General features: G+C 47.3%; 1 protein-coding gene across 6 annotated transcripts in view; it reads left to right on the forward strand.

Annotated features, from left to right (window-relative positions):
• The first annotated feature begins 370 nt into the window (after positions 1–370).
• DNAJB13 (DnaJ heat shock protein family (Hsp40) member B13) overlaps positions 371–18578 on the forward strand; it is a 29444-nt gene continuing 11236 nt past the window's right edge. For 2 of the 6 annotated variants that reach the window (XM_082343217.1, XM_082343216.1), the window contains exons 1-7: positions 375–6206; positions 11235–11338; positions 12411–12572; positions 15025–15087; positions 15802–15959; positions 16998–17111; positions 18206–18319. In XM_082343217.1, coding sequence (XP_082199343.1) covers positions 6139–6206; positions 11235–11338; positions 12411–12572; positions 15025–15087; positions 15802–15959; positions 16998–17111; positions 18206–18319 — 783 coding nt within the window. In that variant the 5' untranslated portion in view covers positions 375–6138. Of the gene's footprint in view, positions 6207–11234; positions 11339–12410; positions 12573–15024; positions 15088–15801; positions 15960–16997; positions 17112–18205; positions 18320–18578 lie in introns of all 6 variants that reach the window. The other 4 variants (XM_082343220.1, XM_082343219.1, XM_082343215.1 and 1 more) reach the window with 4 other exon arrangements.

Genomic DNA, 18578 nt, shown 5'->3' on the forward strand with positions numbered 1-18578 from the left:
TCCTTTTGACATGTTTCCATCATTCTTTGAGCACTTCCATATTCTCTGATACCACAAGATATTCAAGCCTCAACTTATACTTTCCCATCCCAGCCCTGGAATCAGTTGTTTGTCTAAATAGCCCTGGTTCCTTTTAGTGGAGAATAGTATTTTTTTAAAATTTAGTTATTTATTTAATTTATTTATTTTTGGCTGCGTTGGCTCTTCCTTGCTGCGTGTGTGCTTTCTCCAGTTGTGGCAAGCGGGGGCTACTCTTAGTTGCAGTGCGTGGGCTTCTCATTGCGGTGGCTTCTCTTGTTACGGAGCACGGGCTCTAGGCACGCGGGCATCCGTAGTTGTGGCTCACGGGCTCTAGAGCGCAGGCTCAGTAGTTGTGGCGCACGGGCTCCACAGCGTGTGGGAACTTCCCGGACCAGGGCTTGAACCCTTGTCCCCTGCATTGGCAGGTGGATTCTTAACCACTGTGCCACCAGGGAAGCCCGAGAATAGTATTCAGAAACCAAAATCTGGGCAATAATATACTCTTTACTAGTGGGGTATTATTGCTTCTTGGCCCTATCAGTAGATAGTACATATACACATCTCTCTTTCTACATCCATCATTCTGTATATATATTAAAAATCATGCATTCACACTGTCACCAGTTCCAATCCAGCTCCACCTTTTACATATTTACCTCCTTTCTCCAACAATGAGAAGCTTCACTCTCATAATTCTTAGTATATTCACTTATTTGCTCAATACCGCTGTGAGTAACCAATCTTCCAACCACACAAGCCACCCAGGCCATCTCCTCCCCTTTTACTATGGCCCTTGCACACCTGGTGTCCCTCAGATAGAGTCGCCTCCTTCCTCTCCATTCACCTCAGCCAGTCCCAGACTAAGCAAGGCCTTCCCCCAACCTTCTGAGTTTGATTTTTATTTATTTATTTATGTATTTATTTATTTATAGCTGTGTTGGGTCTTCGTTTCTGTGCGAGGGCTTTCTCTAGTTGCGGCAAGCAGGGGCCACTCTTCATCGCGGTGTGCAGGCCTCTCACTATCGCGGCCTCTCTTGTTGCAGAGCACAGGCTCCAGACGCGCAGGCTCAGTAATTGTGGCACATGGGCCCAGTTGCTCCGCGACATGTGGGATCTTCCCAGACCAGGGCTCGAACCCGTGTCCCCTGCATTGGCAGGCAGATTCTCAACCACTGCGCCACCAGGGAAGCCCTGAGTTTGATTTTTAGCAACACTTTTTTCTGGCAATACGAGTAAAACAGGTAATTCTCTGGCAGTCCAGTGGTTAGAATTCGGCACTTTCACCACGAGGGACCCGGGTTTGATCCCTGGTTGGGGAACTAAGATCCTGCAAGCTGTGTGGCTAAAAAAAAAAAAAAAAGAGAGAGAGTAAAACAAATGGCCAATACACAAGAAAAAATGTTCAATTTAAGTAATTAAATAAAAATGCAAATTAAATACATAAGAAAGCTCAGAAATGCAAAAAAATATAAAGAGTAATTCCATATTTTCATTTTATAACTACGCAATTGTAGCTAAGAAATAACTGTTTTAAGGGCATAAAACTAGTAGCTAACAGATAGGATTTGGCTCTGAGTCTACTGCCTCAATGCTGAGGGAGCATCTTCTGTGTGATGCGTGCTTTTGTATAGTTTTATTTAATATTTTCACACCAACCCTGTGGTGGAGTTCATGTTAATAACCCTATTTATTCAAGGAAACTTAGACTTGGGACCATTAAGTAAACTTGCTTCAGGTCACACAAATGGCATGTGAATACAGCAACATCAAGATATGGTCACTCTGGAATGGATAAAGAAGATGTGGTACATATATACAATGGAATATTACTCAGCCATAAAAAGGAACGAAATTGGGTCATTTGCAGAGACATGGATGGATCTAGAGACTGTCATACAGAGTGAAGTAAGTCAGAAAGAGAAAAACAAATATCGTATATTAACGCATATATGTGTAACCTAGAAAAATGGTACAGATGAACCAGTTTGCAGGGCAGAAATAGAGACACAGATGTAGAGACCAAACGTAGGGACACCAAAGGGGGAAAGTGGCGGGGCAGTGGTGGTGATGGTGTGATGAATTGGGAGATTGGGATTGACATGTATACACTGATGTGTATAAAATGGATAACTAATAACCTGATGTATAAAAAAATAAAAGAAAAGAAAAAAAAGAAAAAAAATGGTAGGGTCAATCTGACCAGTCAACTCACCCAAAACCTACACTTTACTTCTTAGCTTTTTAATTGATTTCTCTGTCCTTTGGCCCAACTCCAAAAGTGTGTTTTACCACTTCCAGATATACCTAAATATACCTAAAATAGATCTTTTGCCTCAAATAATATGAAAGATCTACTTTAAGGCAGGCCCTCCTCTGTAATAGTGTGGCTTCAGAGGACCCAGGAAAGTTCTTAAATATCTCAGTCATTAGTATCTGAAGTGCCATCAGGGAACTATCAAGATTTTCCATCCACAATTAGAGATGAGGTTTAAAATGTAGCACCCCTCTTTTCCCTGTATGACTGATATTTGATCCTTTCTTAAGAATACGTTTCCATTTGAGAGGAGTAAGAAGCTAAGTACTTAGAGAAGATACTCCTGAGGAAGGAGGAGGAGAGGAAGGGCTGTAGTGTGGCACTGGCCCAGGGATCGACCAGTGGAACAATAGTCCAGATACAAACCCATGCATATATGTAACATTTGTATATAACACAGCAGTCATACAGATTTGTGGGGAAACAATGGACTGTTGAGTAAATGGTTCTGGGATAGTGGGATGTCTAAAAGAAAAAAACAATACCTACCTGGCACCATATACAGAAAAATAAGTTCTAGGTGGATTAAAGATTTTAAAGTAAAATGGACTTTTGGAAGAATATGTAGGTGAAGATCTTTATGGCCTTGTATAGGGAATATTTCTTAAACTAGACACAAAAAGACAACCAAAAAGGAACAGATTGATAAATTTGACCCCATTTAAAAAAATGGTAAAAAGACAAGCTCCAAGGTGGAAGGGGTTTGTATTTTATATTAGCAACAAAGAAACATGAAGAGTCACGAATGAATTTGTAAAAAAAGAATAGCCCAATAGAAAAATGGACAAAAGATGTAAATAGGCATTTCACAACGAGGAAAAATAATTGCAAATAAAAATGAAAAGACCTCCACCAAGAAACGCAAATTAAAATCCACAAAGAGATGCTATTTCACACCTATATTGGCAACCATTTAAAAATTTGACAGCAAGAATTGGTGAGAATGTGGAGCAAAAAGGAACTCTCACACACTGCTATTTTGCCATTGTAAATTAGAATCACCACATCAGAAAACTGTCTGATATTACCTTGCAGAGTTGACACACATGCCCAAATGTTCAGGATCAGCAGAGAATGCGATACAACCTCTGTGAAGACAAGTCACACACACACACACACACACACACACACACACACACACACACACACAAACACATACCGTTTGCATAAATGATACCATTTATATAAAGTTTAAAAATATGAAAAGGTAAATATGTTGTTTGGGATACATGCAGTGGTATGTGGAGCTGGCTGTGCCAACTTGGGAGAAATTGGCAAATGCTACAAATCCGAGCTATTTTTTTCCTTCTGGTGAGCCTGTTAAACATTTAGCAGTACACCATCAGATACATGCGTAGTAGTAAAATGATAAAGAAATCCAAGAGAATAATAAACAGGTAGGGAGGGGCACACAGGGGCAGCAGTCCTTCAATAACAAATGTTCTAATGCTGCTCTTTCTTGCATGTAAACTATTTCATAAGAAACAAAAGAATGAGTAGGAGTCAGCTGAGCCAAGCGAGGGTTGGTGGTGGGTTTGGTGGGGAGGGTCTGGGTAGAGGTGGCAGCATAGGTGAATGGGAGAGAATGGTTAGCTGGGCATTTGCAAGTGTTGTAGTGAATTCTGCCGAGCGGGTGGAGTGTGAGAAGTAAGAGCAGACAGGAGGGAGCAGATCCCTGAGCACCTGTGTGCCAGGATGAACGGCTTGCGTTAACTCTGGGCAGTGTTACGGAGCCCAAGCTCACTCTGCTCGCCACACGACAGGCCAATAAATGGGGAGACCAGTTGTTGGGGCAGGAATAACGACTTTAATTGCAAAGCCAGCAGACCAAGAAGATGGCAGACTAGTGTCTCAAAAAACCATCTTCCTCAGTACAAATTTGGGCTCCTTTTACACAGAGGAAGGGGATAGTGGGGACCCACTGCGATGCCTACCAATGGTTGAGCGGGACTGCTATTGGTCGCGCCTGCCCTGCCCTTATTACAAGTGGAGCGAGGTCTCGGCAGGGTAGAGACAAGGTGGCAGGACAGTGAGGAAGTCGTGGTGACCTTGCTGAAAGATGAAAGCCAAAGCAAGGCCATGGCTAGGAGGAGGATGAGCAGAGGAGGAGCTCGAGAGACGTCTAGGAGGCAAAATGGTCTGAGCTTGGTGACTGGGTGTAGGATGTGGGTGGAAAACTACGCTGCTGCCCTCAAGGAGGTGGAGCGGAACTCCCCACTCTTTAAGGGTGGACTGTGAAATGACTTCCTTCGAAAGAGTACAATCCAGAAATGGGGAAATTAAAGTAACTTTATAGGGGAGAAATCTGACAAACACTACCTCAGCAGGTGATCAAGGTCAACCTTGACAGTGATAAGTCATGGTGATGGTACCCTTGACCTGATGGCATGAGGATGGCACTTTACCTCTGTGGTCTTCCTTCCAAAGCACCCCAACCCCAATCTAAATCATAAGAAAAACATCAAACAAATCCCAATTGAGAGACAGTCTACAAAATACCTGACCAGTACTCCTTAAACTGTCAAAGTCATCAAAAACATGGAGAGTTTGAGAAACAGCTGTAGCCAAGAGGAGCCTCAGGAGACATGACAACTAAGTTTATTTTTATTTATTTATTTATTTATTTTGGCGGCACCATGTGGCATGTGGGGTCTTAGTTCCCTGACCAGGGATCGAACCCGCACCCCCTGCATTGGGAGTGTGGAGTCTTAACCACTGGACTACCAGGGAAATCCCCACAACTAAGTTTAATGGGATATCCTGGATTGGATCCTGGAACAGGAAAAAACAAAACAAAAAACGGCATTAGGGGCTTCCCTGGTGGCGCGGTGGTTAAGAATCCACCTGCCAATGCACGGGACACGGGCTTGCGGGGGACACGGGTTCGAGCCCTGGTCTGGGATGATCCCACATGCCGCAGAGCATCTAAGCCCATGCGCCACTACTACTGAGCCTGCGTGCCATAACAATTGAAGCCCGCACACCTAGAGCCCATGCTGCACAACAAGAGGAGCCACCGCAATGAGAAGCCCATGCACCGCAGCGAAGGATAGCTCCCCCTTGCTCACTACAACTAGAGAAAGCCCACGCGCAGCAGCAAAGACCCAACACAGCCAAAAATAAATAAATAAATTCATTTAAAAAAACAAAACAAACAAAAGGCATTAGGGTAAAAACTAGGAAATCTGAATAAAGGATGGAGTTATGTTATAAATGATGTACCGATATTGGTTATTATTTGTGATAAAGGTACCATACTCATGTAACGTGTTAATGATAGGGGAAACCTGGTGGGGCATATGAGAGCTCTACTATCTTCACACCTTTTCTGAAAATCTAAAAGCATTCTAAAATAAAGATTTATTTATTTGTCTGAAAACTTTTAATTAAAACCAATTGCTACTCTCCTTAAAAACTGTTTTCTTTTTAAATTATTATTATTTTTTCTGAATTTTATTTTTTTTATACAGCAGTTTCTTATTAGTTATCTATTTTATGCATATTAGTGTGTGTATGTCAATCCTCATCTCCCAATTCATCCCACCACCACCCCCCCACCACTTTCCCCCCTTGGTGTCCATACGAAAAACTGTTTTCTGAGTTGAGTGATCCTTAGGCTCGCAGAATCAGTCCCAGTTTTCTCAATCCCTCTTCTACGGGCACAGCTGAGAAGGCGGTTTGCTTAGGCAGGAAGGATTACAACTCCCAGAGTGCCCCTGTGCGGTTGTCAGGAGCAACCACTGAATGCAGACTAACAGATCTGCTGGAGTCAGGACTATCCACCGACTGACAACCAGCCAGCCATGGGCCAGGATTATTACTCTGTGCTCCAGATCACTCGCAATTCAGAAGATACCCAGATCAAGAATGCGTGAGTGGGGGCAGGAGCGAGGCTTTTGGGTTGTACTGGGACAGGCCCACCCTCATCTCTTCCAAACTGAGCTTTCCTGCACAGCTTAGGGCAGGCAAGGTAGACCTTGTTCCTTTTCTTGCTTCTTGCACACCTACTTCCTGGCTTTGGGCTGGGTCAGGGTTCCCAATCCATCATCCTTTACTCTCTATGCCCTGTCTGCTCTCCTGGGTACCCTGGTTTTCCTAGCAATAAAATGGGAACAAAGGAGACTTTATGCTTAATATTATGGAGACCCAAAGTATTGTGAGCTGGAGAGTGACCTGACCAGATGGATGTATTACATATTTTATTCTGGCTGTCCATGTGGGGTTTTGGCATTGAATAAATTACATCTCTGAATAGTTCCATCAAGTCTTGGGGACTTTGTGGTGTGTCTAAGACAGGAATCAGCACATTTTTCTGAAAAAATATTTTTTGACGAATATTTACTGAGCGCCTACTTATATGGGTTCGGTGCAGTCTCAGCAGCTAGAGATATCGTGAATCAGATGTGCAGCTAAACTTTGTTGGTGGATACAGATGTTGAATAAGTCACAGCAAGCTTGATGAATGTTACAAAAGGGGACATACAGGGCATGTGGAAGCTATCTTGGAAGGAGAGAGACCCCTTCAGAAGCTGTCATGATAATCAAGGCAAAAGATGAGGCTTGAAGCAGGGCAGTGGGCTGGAGAGAGAAGAGAGAATGGACTTAGCTATAAGTTGGGTCATTGCAGGGTAAAGAAAAAAGGGAGGAATCTAGGACAATTTAATTAATTAAGGTTGTATGATAACAGCTACACTTACTGAATTGTGCAGATGCTGTTCTGAGAACCTTCCATCATTATTTCACTTAATCCTCACAACAGCCCTGAGAGGTTGGTACCATTATTATCCCCAGGCTATGTGCCTAGTAACCGGCAGAGCCAGTATTCAGACACCTTGCCTACTCTAATTGCCTACCACAGGCCAAGTCCCATAGGGGATCTCAGTGGGGTAAGTAGAGAGAGTCTATAGTGTGGCTGGCGAAGCAAGACACAAACTCGTTAATCAATTAGAGAACAATTCGGGACAGTGTGTGATGTCACTCACTGTTCATAGCATTTCATTGGCCAGTGAGACCTGTCTAGGGAAAGGTCACAAGGAGGGAGGGCAGTTGGAATGCAGAAAGATAAGCCCAACTTAAGCACTGGAAAGAGCCAGGTCTGAACCTAGGTTCTCCTATCTGCTAGATGTGTGACCTGGGCAAATTGCTTAACCTTTCTGAGCCTCAGTTTTCCCATCTCTTAAAAAAAATAAAATGAAAAATAAGAATTGTTGTGGTATTGAAATAGAATTATATGAGATAATGAGCATGAAAATGCCCAGCAATCATTTGCATCTGAAACCATGTCTTATAAAGAGTGATTAAAAGAACCATATATGTTCCAAACAACAGTCCTTAACCTTTCTCCCCTGAAACAACTCTTTTTTAAAAAATTTTAATTAATTAATTTATTTATTTTTGGCTGCGTTGGGTCTTCATTGCTGCACGCGAGTTTTCTCTAGTTGCGGCGAGCGGGGGCTACTCTTCGTTGCGGTGCGCAGGCTTCTCACTGTGGTGGCTTCTCTTGTTGCAGAGTACGGGCTCTAGGCACGTGGACTTCAGTAGTTGTGGCATGCAGACTCAGTAGTTTGGCTCCCAGGTTCTAGAGCGCAGGCTCAGTAGTTGTGGCGCACGGGCTTAGTTGCTCCACGGCATGTGGAATCTTCCTGGACCAGGGCTCAAACCCATGTCCCCTGAGTTGGCAGGCGGATTCTTAACCACTGCGCCACCAGGGAAGTCCCCCTGAAACAACTCTTAAGGCATGAGTCACATGTTTGACACACTCTCCCATGGGAGTACCTAGATTTTGACCCCTCCCCCCAAAAAAGGCTAAACTTATGTAATGAAGACAAGCACCACGATGATTCATAATCGCCCAGCTATTAACTTCTCACTCATTCATCCTAGGCTGCCACATCTGGGCTGTGACTTCACCCCTTTCTCTCCCACTCAGGAAAGCAGGTGAATGAGAGTGATGTTACTGCAGAGCTTAAAACCACTCAAGTTTATATGGAAAACTGAACTCTTCTCAAACCTCATTACTTTTACTCACTGTTAGAGTTTTCTTGCAATTCTCACACCTGACTACAACCTTTGTAATTGAGAAGGGCTGGTTTAGAAGTCTCAGGGAGGGTGTGAAAATTGCCTTCAAGTCTGTCAAGGTAGACAGAGCAGATTCTGTCTGTAAGGCCCCCCAGGGCAGAGCCAGGACCAGGACCCTCGTGGATGGAGGCAGAGTCACAGGACAGCAGACCCAACTCAGTAAGAGAAAGCTTTGCCTAAAAGTCAGACTGGCCCCATAGTGAAATGGGCTGCCTTGTGGGACAGTGATTTCACAACGTTTACTCACTGCACTTGGTGCTAGGCACTGAGGACACAGAGAACTGGACACGGCAACTGGAGAGACTCACTCACAGGCTGGTGGGAGAGACAGAGCCATCAAACAACTGAAACACCACGTGCTAAGTACGAGGATCAAAGGCACTTGGGGATGTGGGAAAGAGTATCTAATCTAGACTGGAAACTGCAGTCAGGGAAGACATCCTGGAGGAGTTGACCCCTGAGTTGAATGTGGAAAGATGAATAAATATTTGCCAGGAGGAGATGAAAGGGGCTGGAGAGGGGTGAGCATTCCAGGTAAAGGGAGGAGAATGTCAAAGCCATGAGCAGTGCAGAGTGCGGAGTTTGGAGCCTGGGGAGAAGGACAGGAGAGGTCGTGGGAGCAGGGAGGGAGAGCTGTGAGTGAGAAGGGCAGAGAGAGAAGTGGAAGTTGAATCTCAGAGACATTTGAATTTTATGCTGAAGACAAAGGGGGAACCAGTAAAGGGTTCAGGCAGGAGAGTGACTTGGTCAGGGAGCATTTTAAAAACATCAAATTAACAAAACAGAGAGAGATCAAACTGGTGGCAGCACACAGAATAGACTGGAGAGGGGGAAACTGGAAACAGGAAGACATGGTTCTGCAATGGTTGTAGGGATGAAGAAGCAGCAAGAAAACATTATTTAGAAGGAAAAGCTGATGTGCCTTGGTGACTGATGGGATGGGGGTGGAGGGGACGAAGGAGAACTTGGAGTGGAAGATACTCAGCCTTTCCGCTTTAGGGTCTGGACAAATGGGGAAAAGTTTAGGGAATGAAAATGTGTGCACATTTGGGGTCATTGAGGTTGTGGGACCCATGAGACACTGGAGAGGAGATACTGAGTAGGCAGCTAGGTACAGAGGTCTGGAGCCAAGGGAGTGCACTAGTTTGAGATAGAGATTTGGGAATCCCCAGCGTGTAGCTGGTGCTCAAAGCCGTTGGCTAGCTGAGCTTGTCCACGGAGTGTGTGGAGTGGAGTAAGGAGCGCGGCAGAGCTCTGGGGTCACCGGCATGGAAGGTGTGAGCAGGGCTGAGGAGACGCCCCGTGACCGGCGGACCGTGTGTGGGACCACATGTGTATTGAGTGACTGAGGAGGCTGTGCGGCTGCCCTCCTTTTGCTCCTGCAGACCCCCGCCCCACCTTTCTGCACCCTGCTCTCTGCTCTGGGAGACTGGCCCTTATGAACTGCATCAGTAGACTTCCTGGCCCTCAGGCTTCCAGATGCATCCTGCAAAAGGAGCACAAGGCAGGAGATTGGGAGGGAGGAGGGTGGGGCAGGGGTATTTATTCCCAGCTCCCTTCTTATGGGATCTGTTCAGGTTGGCTATGGCCCTGAATCAAAGATCACAGCTTTTACCAAGGCCCTGTCCACACACTCTCTCCTGCGGGATTTCAGTAACCTCTCCCTCCCCTCACTGCTACAGGCTCATGGGTGGTCAGGGCACCTCAGGACTCGTAACCTTAAGGGATTGTGCTGTCTTAAACTCTCCACAAATCACCAGCTCGTGCCATGTCTTTCCTCCTGGAATGTAATGATACAGATCCCCAGATGCTGCAGGTGTGGCATCACTGTGTGGTGGGATTGGGCAGACACATAAATGGGGGAAAGAGGGACTTCCCTGGTGGTCCAGTGGTTAAGAATCCACCTTCCAATGCAGGGGACGCGGGTTCGATCCCTGGTCGGGGAACTAAGATCCCACATTGCTGCGAGGCAATTAAGCCCACGTGCTGCAACTACTGAGCCCACGCACTCTGGAGCCTGCACGCCACAACTAGAGAGAAGCCCGAGCGCCGCAACAAAAGATCCTGCATGCCGCAGCGAAGATCCCACATGCCACAACTAAGACCTGCCTGATACAGGCAAATAAATAAACAAACAAATAAATAAATAAAAAAGAAATAGGGGAAAGAATGAGCACAGAGCAGGGAGACAGCGAGACGACCTGATCTGTGCTGAGTGCCTCTCTGTACCAGGCCCTCTGACACCTTATTTTATCTAATCTTCCCAAGAAGCCTGTGTGTCAGTTCAGACACCAAGACAGAATTAGATGTGCAAGAAGTGTTTGAGGGAAACAACTGTGAGGATGAAGCGGGACTAGGAATGTGCCGGGGAGCCTTCAGACCATAGTGCAGGTCTGATGCTCGTGGAAGGAGAGAGGGAAGGAAGGGCTGGGTAAGGAGGGCTGTGGCGTCGTCCAGAGAAAGTCTCAGCCAGGCTGATGGGGAGGCCTCAAGCAGAGGTTGGGCATTGGAGGAGACCTGGGTCCTGTAGGGCTGGTGCAGCACTGATACCCCAACAAGCATAGGCATAGGTTGGGAGCAGCTTGGGGCCAGTGCAGCCTCAGCACAAATGGCCAGTGGGGCAGCTACTGGGACTGTCAGTCAACCATGCTCCCGACACTGGGTTCTCTTCCAGGGGATCTGAGTGATGTGCCTCCCTGGCCACCACAGCCCTGATTTATAGCTGGAACATCAAAGCTCCGAGAGACCACCAGGCAGCAGACAGCAGAGCCAGCTCTGAACCTTGGTCTGTGCCTCAGGATATTAACCCTCCTCGCTCTAGGTACCGGAAACTTGCCCTTAAGAACCACCCGTTGAGGTCCACTGAGACATCCGCAGCGGAGGCATTCAGGCAAATAGCGGAGGCCTACGATGTGCTGAGCGACCGTGAGTGATTGGGACTGAGCATGGAGGGCGGCTCCTCCGTCCCGCGTCTCTGTTAACATCATCCTCACGTCTCTGAGCGTTGGGCTTTCTGAGGGGGCCCAACAGAGAGTAAGCATTCCTCTTCCCTGCCCAGAATCTAAACAAATTGAGAAAGAAAACATAATGAACTGCCTTTCTCAGTAGACACAAACTAAGGTGGAGGACGTGGTGTGGAGAGCCCCCAGATTAGGCTGATGTGCTCCCCTAGTCTCAGCAGTGCAGGACCTGGGGCAGGGCCCCCCCACATGCCCCATGCCCCACCCGTCCCCTGCAGGACTGCAGAGTGAGATGCTTGCTGCCCAGGGAAGAAGGCTAAGGCTGAGGCAGACACGCCCGGTTATTCCCTGATTACCAAGAAGCTACATCTCCATCTCCCCGAGGACAGCATATGTACAAAGGGACAGAGAGGGGTCTGTGATTAGGAAATCTCTCTCCTATGGAAAACTGAAGCCTAGGGAAAGAGATCCCCCGCCCCTGCCTGAGGCAGTGCCCACATGGGTTCCCTAAGGGCTTGTTCTGGAGACTGTAATCATGGATACTGTGCAGAAGAATGGCCAGAAGATCACTAATGTTTCTCCAGCCCCAAGTTTTCAGGACTTCGGACTCTAAGATTTAAAAGCTCTAGAATTTGGAAACTCTAGAATTCTTACATCCTACAATCTCAAGGCTCTAGGATTCTATTTACCCCACAAAAGACAATAGCTGTGATGACTGAGTTAAGCCAAACCCCAGGATGATAGCCGGACCCTCAGCCTCTCACTGTCTTCTCCGATCCCCATCCCTCCCCCAGCAAGTTTCAGTCTTTGTCATCTCTCCTCTGGGCTAGGGGATCATACCTAGGTCCACCCAAGATGAAATGAAATCCCTAACTTCTAGAGTCTCTCTCCAAAGACTGCCAGACAGCAGGCACCTTAGAAATAAGGCTGTTTTCGCCCCGCCCCTTCCTCTCTGCCCCATATCCTTCTGCTTCCCAGCCCTCCAGCTCTCTTAGCCCCTATGCTGGATCCCTCCTCAAGGTGACACATATCCACAGCTGTGAAAAGAGGCATCTATGACAAGTTCGGAGAGGAAGGCCTGAAGGGTGGAATTCCTCTGGAGTTTGGATCGCAGACCCCGTGGACAACTGGTTATGTCTTCCACGGCAACCCGGAAAAGGTTTTCCATGAGTTCTTCGGGGGAGATAACCCCTTTAATGGTAAGAGGTCCTGCCTGCCCCTTTGCCTTACTGGGAAGGACATAGCTATAGAAGATGCTTTTCTCTGAGTAGTTTTGTTTACTTTAAGAAATATATAGTCCATGGTAAAAAAAAAAAAATTATTGAAAAAGAAATTCCAGTCCTCCATTCCTTCCCCAGAAGCAGCCACTCACTGTTAACAGTGTTTGTATCCTTCTAGAAATATTCTATGGATTTATGAGCTTATATTTATTTTTACATAGCCTTTTATTTTGTTAAGGACCACATTATATACACTGATTTTTTTTCACTTATATTTTGGAGATTATCTTATTATACATTATATTATAAACAGATCTACTTTATTCATTTTAATGGCTGCATAAGATTTCAACGTACAAGCGTGTGTTAGTGAGATGAATACAGGGATGGATGTGTGAATGATTCCAGGTTCAAGGCAAACTGACAAAGAGTTGATTTCCAAGGCTCCGAATCATCTTGCAAGGACAGTTCACCTTCAGACCTGTCTTCCTTCCTGGCTCCAGTTAAGCAACTCACAGAGTCTAGATTTTCATTGCCTGGCTTCCCCAGCCCCTTCTCCCAGGCTATACTACAGCTTGTCTGCATTTCAAAGGTTTCCTCTTCCTCTTCTCCACATTGATATGTTAAGTGGGCTACAGCCTGCTCAGAAGCCCCTCCTACTGTGCATTGCCTTCACCTGTCTGCCAGAGGAAGCTGAGTTTATAAACTCCAGGTGAAACTGGAAAAGCAAGGGACTTGGAGTCAGAGGGCCTGTTTCAAATCAATGCACCACCACTTGTGAGCCATGTGATTCTGGACAAATCTCTTCATCTCTCTGAAACCTCAGTTTCCTCATTGTTAAACAGCCAGTTCCTCACAGGTCATTATCAAATGAGATGATCTTTATGAAAATGGGCTTTGGAGTCAGAAAAATGCCATACAATGGGCCTATCTCTCCCAGGGACAGGTGCATGGAGAAGAAGCTGTTCAGAGGAGCCAAACCAGAGCTTACAGGGGCATTGCTCATTAGGGAAGGTCAGATTCATGGTATGGGGGTCCCTCAGGCAGTGCCCAGGAGTTATACTGCTATAGTGCTTCACCCTAGGGGTTCTTGTGTCCCATCTCCCTGCAGAATTGAGGGGCTTGGCTTCCTGTGACCTGGCTTTTGGGGTGTCTGAGACCTGGCACACCATAGGTGCTGGGAGAACAAATGAATTCAACCATGCAAGAGGGGACCCGGTAATTCACAGGCCTCTCGATGACCCATCACATTTTTTTTTTTTGAATTTTTGAATTTTATTTTATTTATTTTTTATACAGCAGGTTCTTATTAGTTATCTATTTTATACATATTAGTGTATATATGTCAATCCCAATCTCCCAGTTCATCACACCACCACCACCCACCACTTTCCCCCCTTGGTGTCCATACGTTTGTTCTCTACATCTGTGTCGATGACTCATCACATCTTAAGGGGACAGAGTGTGACACCACCTTGCCCTCCCTAGCCTAAGGTCATTCTAGCCTGCAAAGTTCTTTTTGTGACACTAACCAGGAGGGGCAGAGTACAGAAAAATCTTAATTATGATAGTGACCCCTGCAGTTTACAAAGGGCTTCATTAAGCATAGTGGTTAAGGGCACAGGTTCTGTAGTCAAATCCTCCTGGGTTCACATCTCAACTCTACCACCACTAGCTGTGGGACTGTGGGCATTTTGTTTGACCTCTCTGGGCCAATAAGAAAATATCGCAAAGATTTGAGAACAGCACTTGACACGTAGTAAGCTCTCAGAGAGTTTTGTTTTTAGTTATTTTTTTAAAGATTTTTTTTTTTTGATGTGGACCATTTTTAAAGTCTTTATTGAATTTGTTACAATATTGCTTCTGTTTTATGTTTTGGTTTTTTTGGCTGCGAAGCACGTGGGATCTTAGCTCCCCGACCAGGGATCGAACTGGCACCCCCTGCATTGCAAGGCAAAGTCTTAGCCACTGAACCACCAAGGAGGTCCCTCTGAGCTAGTTTTAGTTCATCATCATCTTGTTATCTGATCCTAATGGTGGAAGGCAGGTCAAGCATGTTACCCCATCCCACAGACTGAGAAACTGAAGCCCGGACTATTGCAGTGCACCTCAAGGGCAGGGGCTCTTTGCACTAGGATGGAAGGTGGGGCAGCAAGAGGGGTTATGGGTGTAGAGCTGGGAAGGGCTAGAAGAAGTTGAGGAAAGAGGAGTTTGGGAACATGTTGGTGACACCTCTAATTTGTTAGGGATTAACCCTGTCTCTCCCCATCTCAGCTGCTGACTTCATAGAAATTTGAGTCTGGGGTCTCTAGTGGTCTCGGGCTGGGCTGAACAGGGAGGAGGAATGGAGCCTGGGGAAGGGTAGGGAGGACTGGCATGCTGTGACCCTCCTCCACGAAAGCTAACAGCACATCATTTCTGGCACTACCAGCCACTGCCACCAGAGGACACTCCTCTCCTGAGGCAGCCAGAGTTGAGGAGCACTTCCCCAGAGGTAGGGGTGGGGTGGGGGAGGGAGGTAGGGAAGTGTGGGTGAAGGGAGTCCAAAGTGGGGGATGAAGCAGTAGAGGGCATCAAGAGATGGTAATCCTTGGATCTACAGTTGAGGATGTTACTGAGTCCAAGCTTCTACTGCTTGCTGCAGGACAGGCCAATAAATTGAGAGATGAGTTGTTGGGGTCAAGGAATAGCGACTATATTTGAAAAGCCAGCAAACCAAGAAGATGGTGGACTCATGTCCCAAAGAACCATCTTGCCTGAGTTAGAATTCAGGCTTCCTTTATACTAAAAGGGGAGGCAGTAAAGTCACATTTCCTAGCTCCGGTCAGCCTCAGGAGGGGAGGTGTTAATTTCTTCCTTCCTGCAGTCATTCACAGGTGAGCCTGGTCAGGATGTTTCCTGTGAGCTAAACAAGGGTATTTTAGCTTAATGCTTATTACCTGGGAGGTAGGGTTCCCAGAGATGGGCCATTACATATAATTTAAGCTTATAGGTAACATCCATTTAGTGATTAACTTGTAATAGAGTACAAAGGTTCTTCCCTATTACAAGGACAGCTCGTTGGCCCGGCCAAACAGTCTGAGTCTGCGAGGTGGGAATGGGAGTCTGGGTATTACACTTGGGGACTGAAGAGATGGAGGGATTGTCTATGAATCCGAGTTCCTGGACACAATTTCTCCTACTCCTTGCCTCTCCCCACCTCCTGCAGAGTTTTTTGATGCAGAAGGAAATGAGGTGGACTTGAACTTTGGGGGACTCCGGGGCCGAGGGGTCAAGAAACAGGACCCCCCAATCGAACGAGACCTCTACCTGTCCCTGGAGGACTTATTCTTTGGCTGCACCAAGAAAATTAAGATCTCCCGAAGGGTGAGTACTTGGGAGCCACCTTCTGTCCCCTCCAACCCTACTGGTCACCTCCTCCCTGACCCTAACTGGAGACCTCAGGTATGGTCTCTTACAGAATCATGGAATCTTAGATTTGGAGATGGTAGAATTCTAAAATCTGAAGTTTGGAAGGGACAATTGAGGGTATTAGCCTGGCTCTTCCCTAGTGCGGGAATCCCCTCTGTGTGCTAACTGGGACGAGCTCTTTCGGTTCTTCTCAGTTCAGCCCCATCCCTGAGGGAAGAGGGAGGGCTCTGGGTGGGAGGAGTCTCCTGTGAATTCTGCTCTCTGGGTATTACCAGACCATACCCTCTGGGTTTCATCTGGGTGTCCGCCTCATGAGTAAGAAGGAGCTGTGTGGGCATGGAGGGGTGGGCTGGGGGACAGTTCCCAAGGGGACTGGTTGAAGAAGACACTCAGTGCCCCAGGGTCCAGACCCTGCATTGGCCCTGTCCCATGGTCCAGCCCTGTTCTAGGCACATGAGCAAGGCCACCTCACACCTTTGCCCAACAGAGGAGATGCCAGCTGTAGCCATGCTTTCCACAGATGGCACCCATCTGGGTACGTGATTGGAGAATAGATGGATGACATAACAGAGGAATGCTTTGGGTGAGGCTGAGATATGTTGCCCTCTGTGGTCTTTCTCCCTTCGGGATTAAGAGACCTGCCAGAGGCTCAGGGCCAAAGCCCCTGGGGTGGGAGAGGAAGTGAGTGCGTGTTCACCGTGTGTCTGTTAGAAGCCAGGGCCACGTAATTTCTAGGGCTGGAGTTGTACCCTTGATCGACTCATGGTGACTGCTTGGCACCTCAGGCCCTAACCCCATGACACGCCCTGCCATCCTGGAATCATAAGCTCTTGGTTCCAGTGGAATAGGGTGGGAGTGGGGATGGCTCAGGGCAAGTTCTCCCCATTGCTAGAGAACTGAGCTGAGCACAGATCCCATGGAGCATCTCTCATGTGTGTAAAGGCCAGCTGGGAAATCCTGAGCAAATCTCCCTCCCCTGTCATCTCGCTACAGGTGCTGAACGAGGATGGGTACTCCTCTACCATCAAGGACAAGATCCTCACGATTGACGTGAAGCCTGGTTGGAGGCAGGGCACACGTATCACCTTCGAGAAGGAAGGGGACCAGGTGAGCAGGGACGCTGCCTAGGGACAGTCACATGGGTTCATGTGGTGGGAAGACTGAGGGAGAAGGAGGCAATGCTTTTTCTTGCCCCTATGAGCCCTGGTCTGGAAGGGAGACCGGTCTGCAGCGTGGGTGAGCTGATCCCTAATGTCCCTTCCGAGGGACAGAGCCTCACACAATGCCTCGGGGAGCGGGTAGCCCAGGGCTTCTCCCCATTTTGCAGAGTGAGAAACTGAGGCCTAGAGAGGGAAGGGACTTTCCCTGGGCAAGGGCACCAGAGCTGAAAGGAGAATCCAGTCCTAACATCAGTGTTCTTCCTGATTTTCTTTAGTGTTTCTCTGAGTAAAGCCCAACTATAGGAGCTACGCAGAAACCATTTATTTATAATAATTTTAAATTAAATACTTACTTAAATAAAAATATAAAATTATTGTCCAAGGCATGCTGAATCCTCAAGTCCTGAGAAGAGGCAGGATGATGGTGTCTTTGGAGCCAGAGTGATGAATTCCTCTGCCTGTGCTTCTTGCCCCCTTTCTCACTTATGAAACACCTACTTCCGAAAAACCCACTTCAAGACCCAGCTCCAATGCTCTGGGCATCCTTCCCTGGCCTCCCCCCCTGGGTCAGCGCCTCTCTGAGCTCCCGCCTCTGGGTTCCCTTTATCACTTTCTTGAGCCTGCTGAGGATTCACTGTGTGCCTGTTTCCTCCACTAGACTGGAAGCCCTTGGGGGTGGTGGCCAGTCTGATTCCTCTGTCACTAGGGCCCAGAAGAGACCCAGCAGAGTTCTGGAACTTAATGAAGCTTGGCAGAATAGACTTGCAGGCAGTTCTCTGTCCCCAGTACAGTGTTCTGCCCTCCAGCTGCGTGCATCTACTTGGGCTGCTCAGTAGAGGACAGTAATCGGGGTAGAGCAGGATTCTTTGGGGTAGGCTTCTCAGAGGAGGGGCTATGAAGCCAGACTGGAAAGGCCCTTCCAGAAAACCTGGTCTAATCTCCTCATTGTTCAGAGGATGACATGGGGACAATAGAGGCAGAAACTTGGCCAAAGTCACACAGCCAATTAGGCCTTGTCATCCCTTGGCTCCCCCTGCCCAGGGTCCCAACATCATCCCAGCCGACGTCATCTTCATCGTAAAGGAGAAGCTACACCCTCGTTTCCGCAGGGAGAACGACAACCTCTTTTTTGTGAACTCCATCCCCTTGGGCAAGGTGAGTGGGCAAAGTGGAGGAACAAGGGGTGGGCAGATCAGAGTGAGGCCCCCCACCCCATGGGAGGCTCTGAGGCAAGCAGGCCTCACTCCCCACTCCCCCCGGTGCATGGCGCAGGCCTTCAGAACGTGATAAGTGCCACACAAAACCTTTGTGGCTGTCTTCACTCCTGAGTGTGAGTGGCCCCTCTGCGCCCTCACAACACAAGCAAAAAATTGGGCACCAGCCTAGACTTTGCCACACCTCCCCAACCCCACCT

Source organism: Balaenoptera borealis (genome assembly GCF_965194805.1).
Source record: "Balaenoptera borealis genome assembly, chromosome: 11".
Lineage (NCBI taxonomy): Eukaryota > Metazoa > Chordata > Mammalia > Artiodactyla > Balaenopteridae > Balaenoptera > Balaenoptera borealis.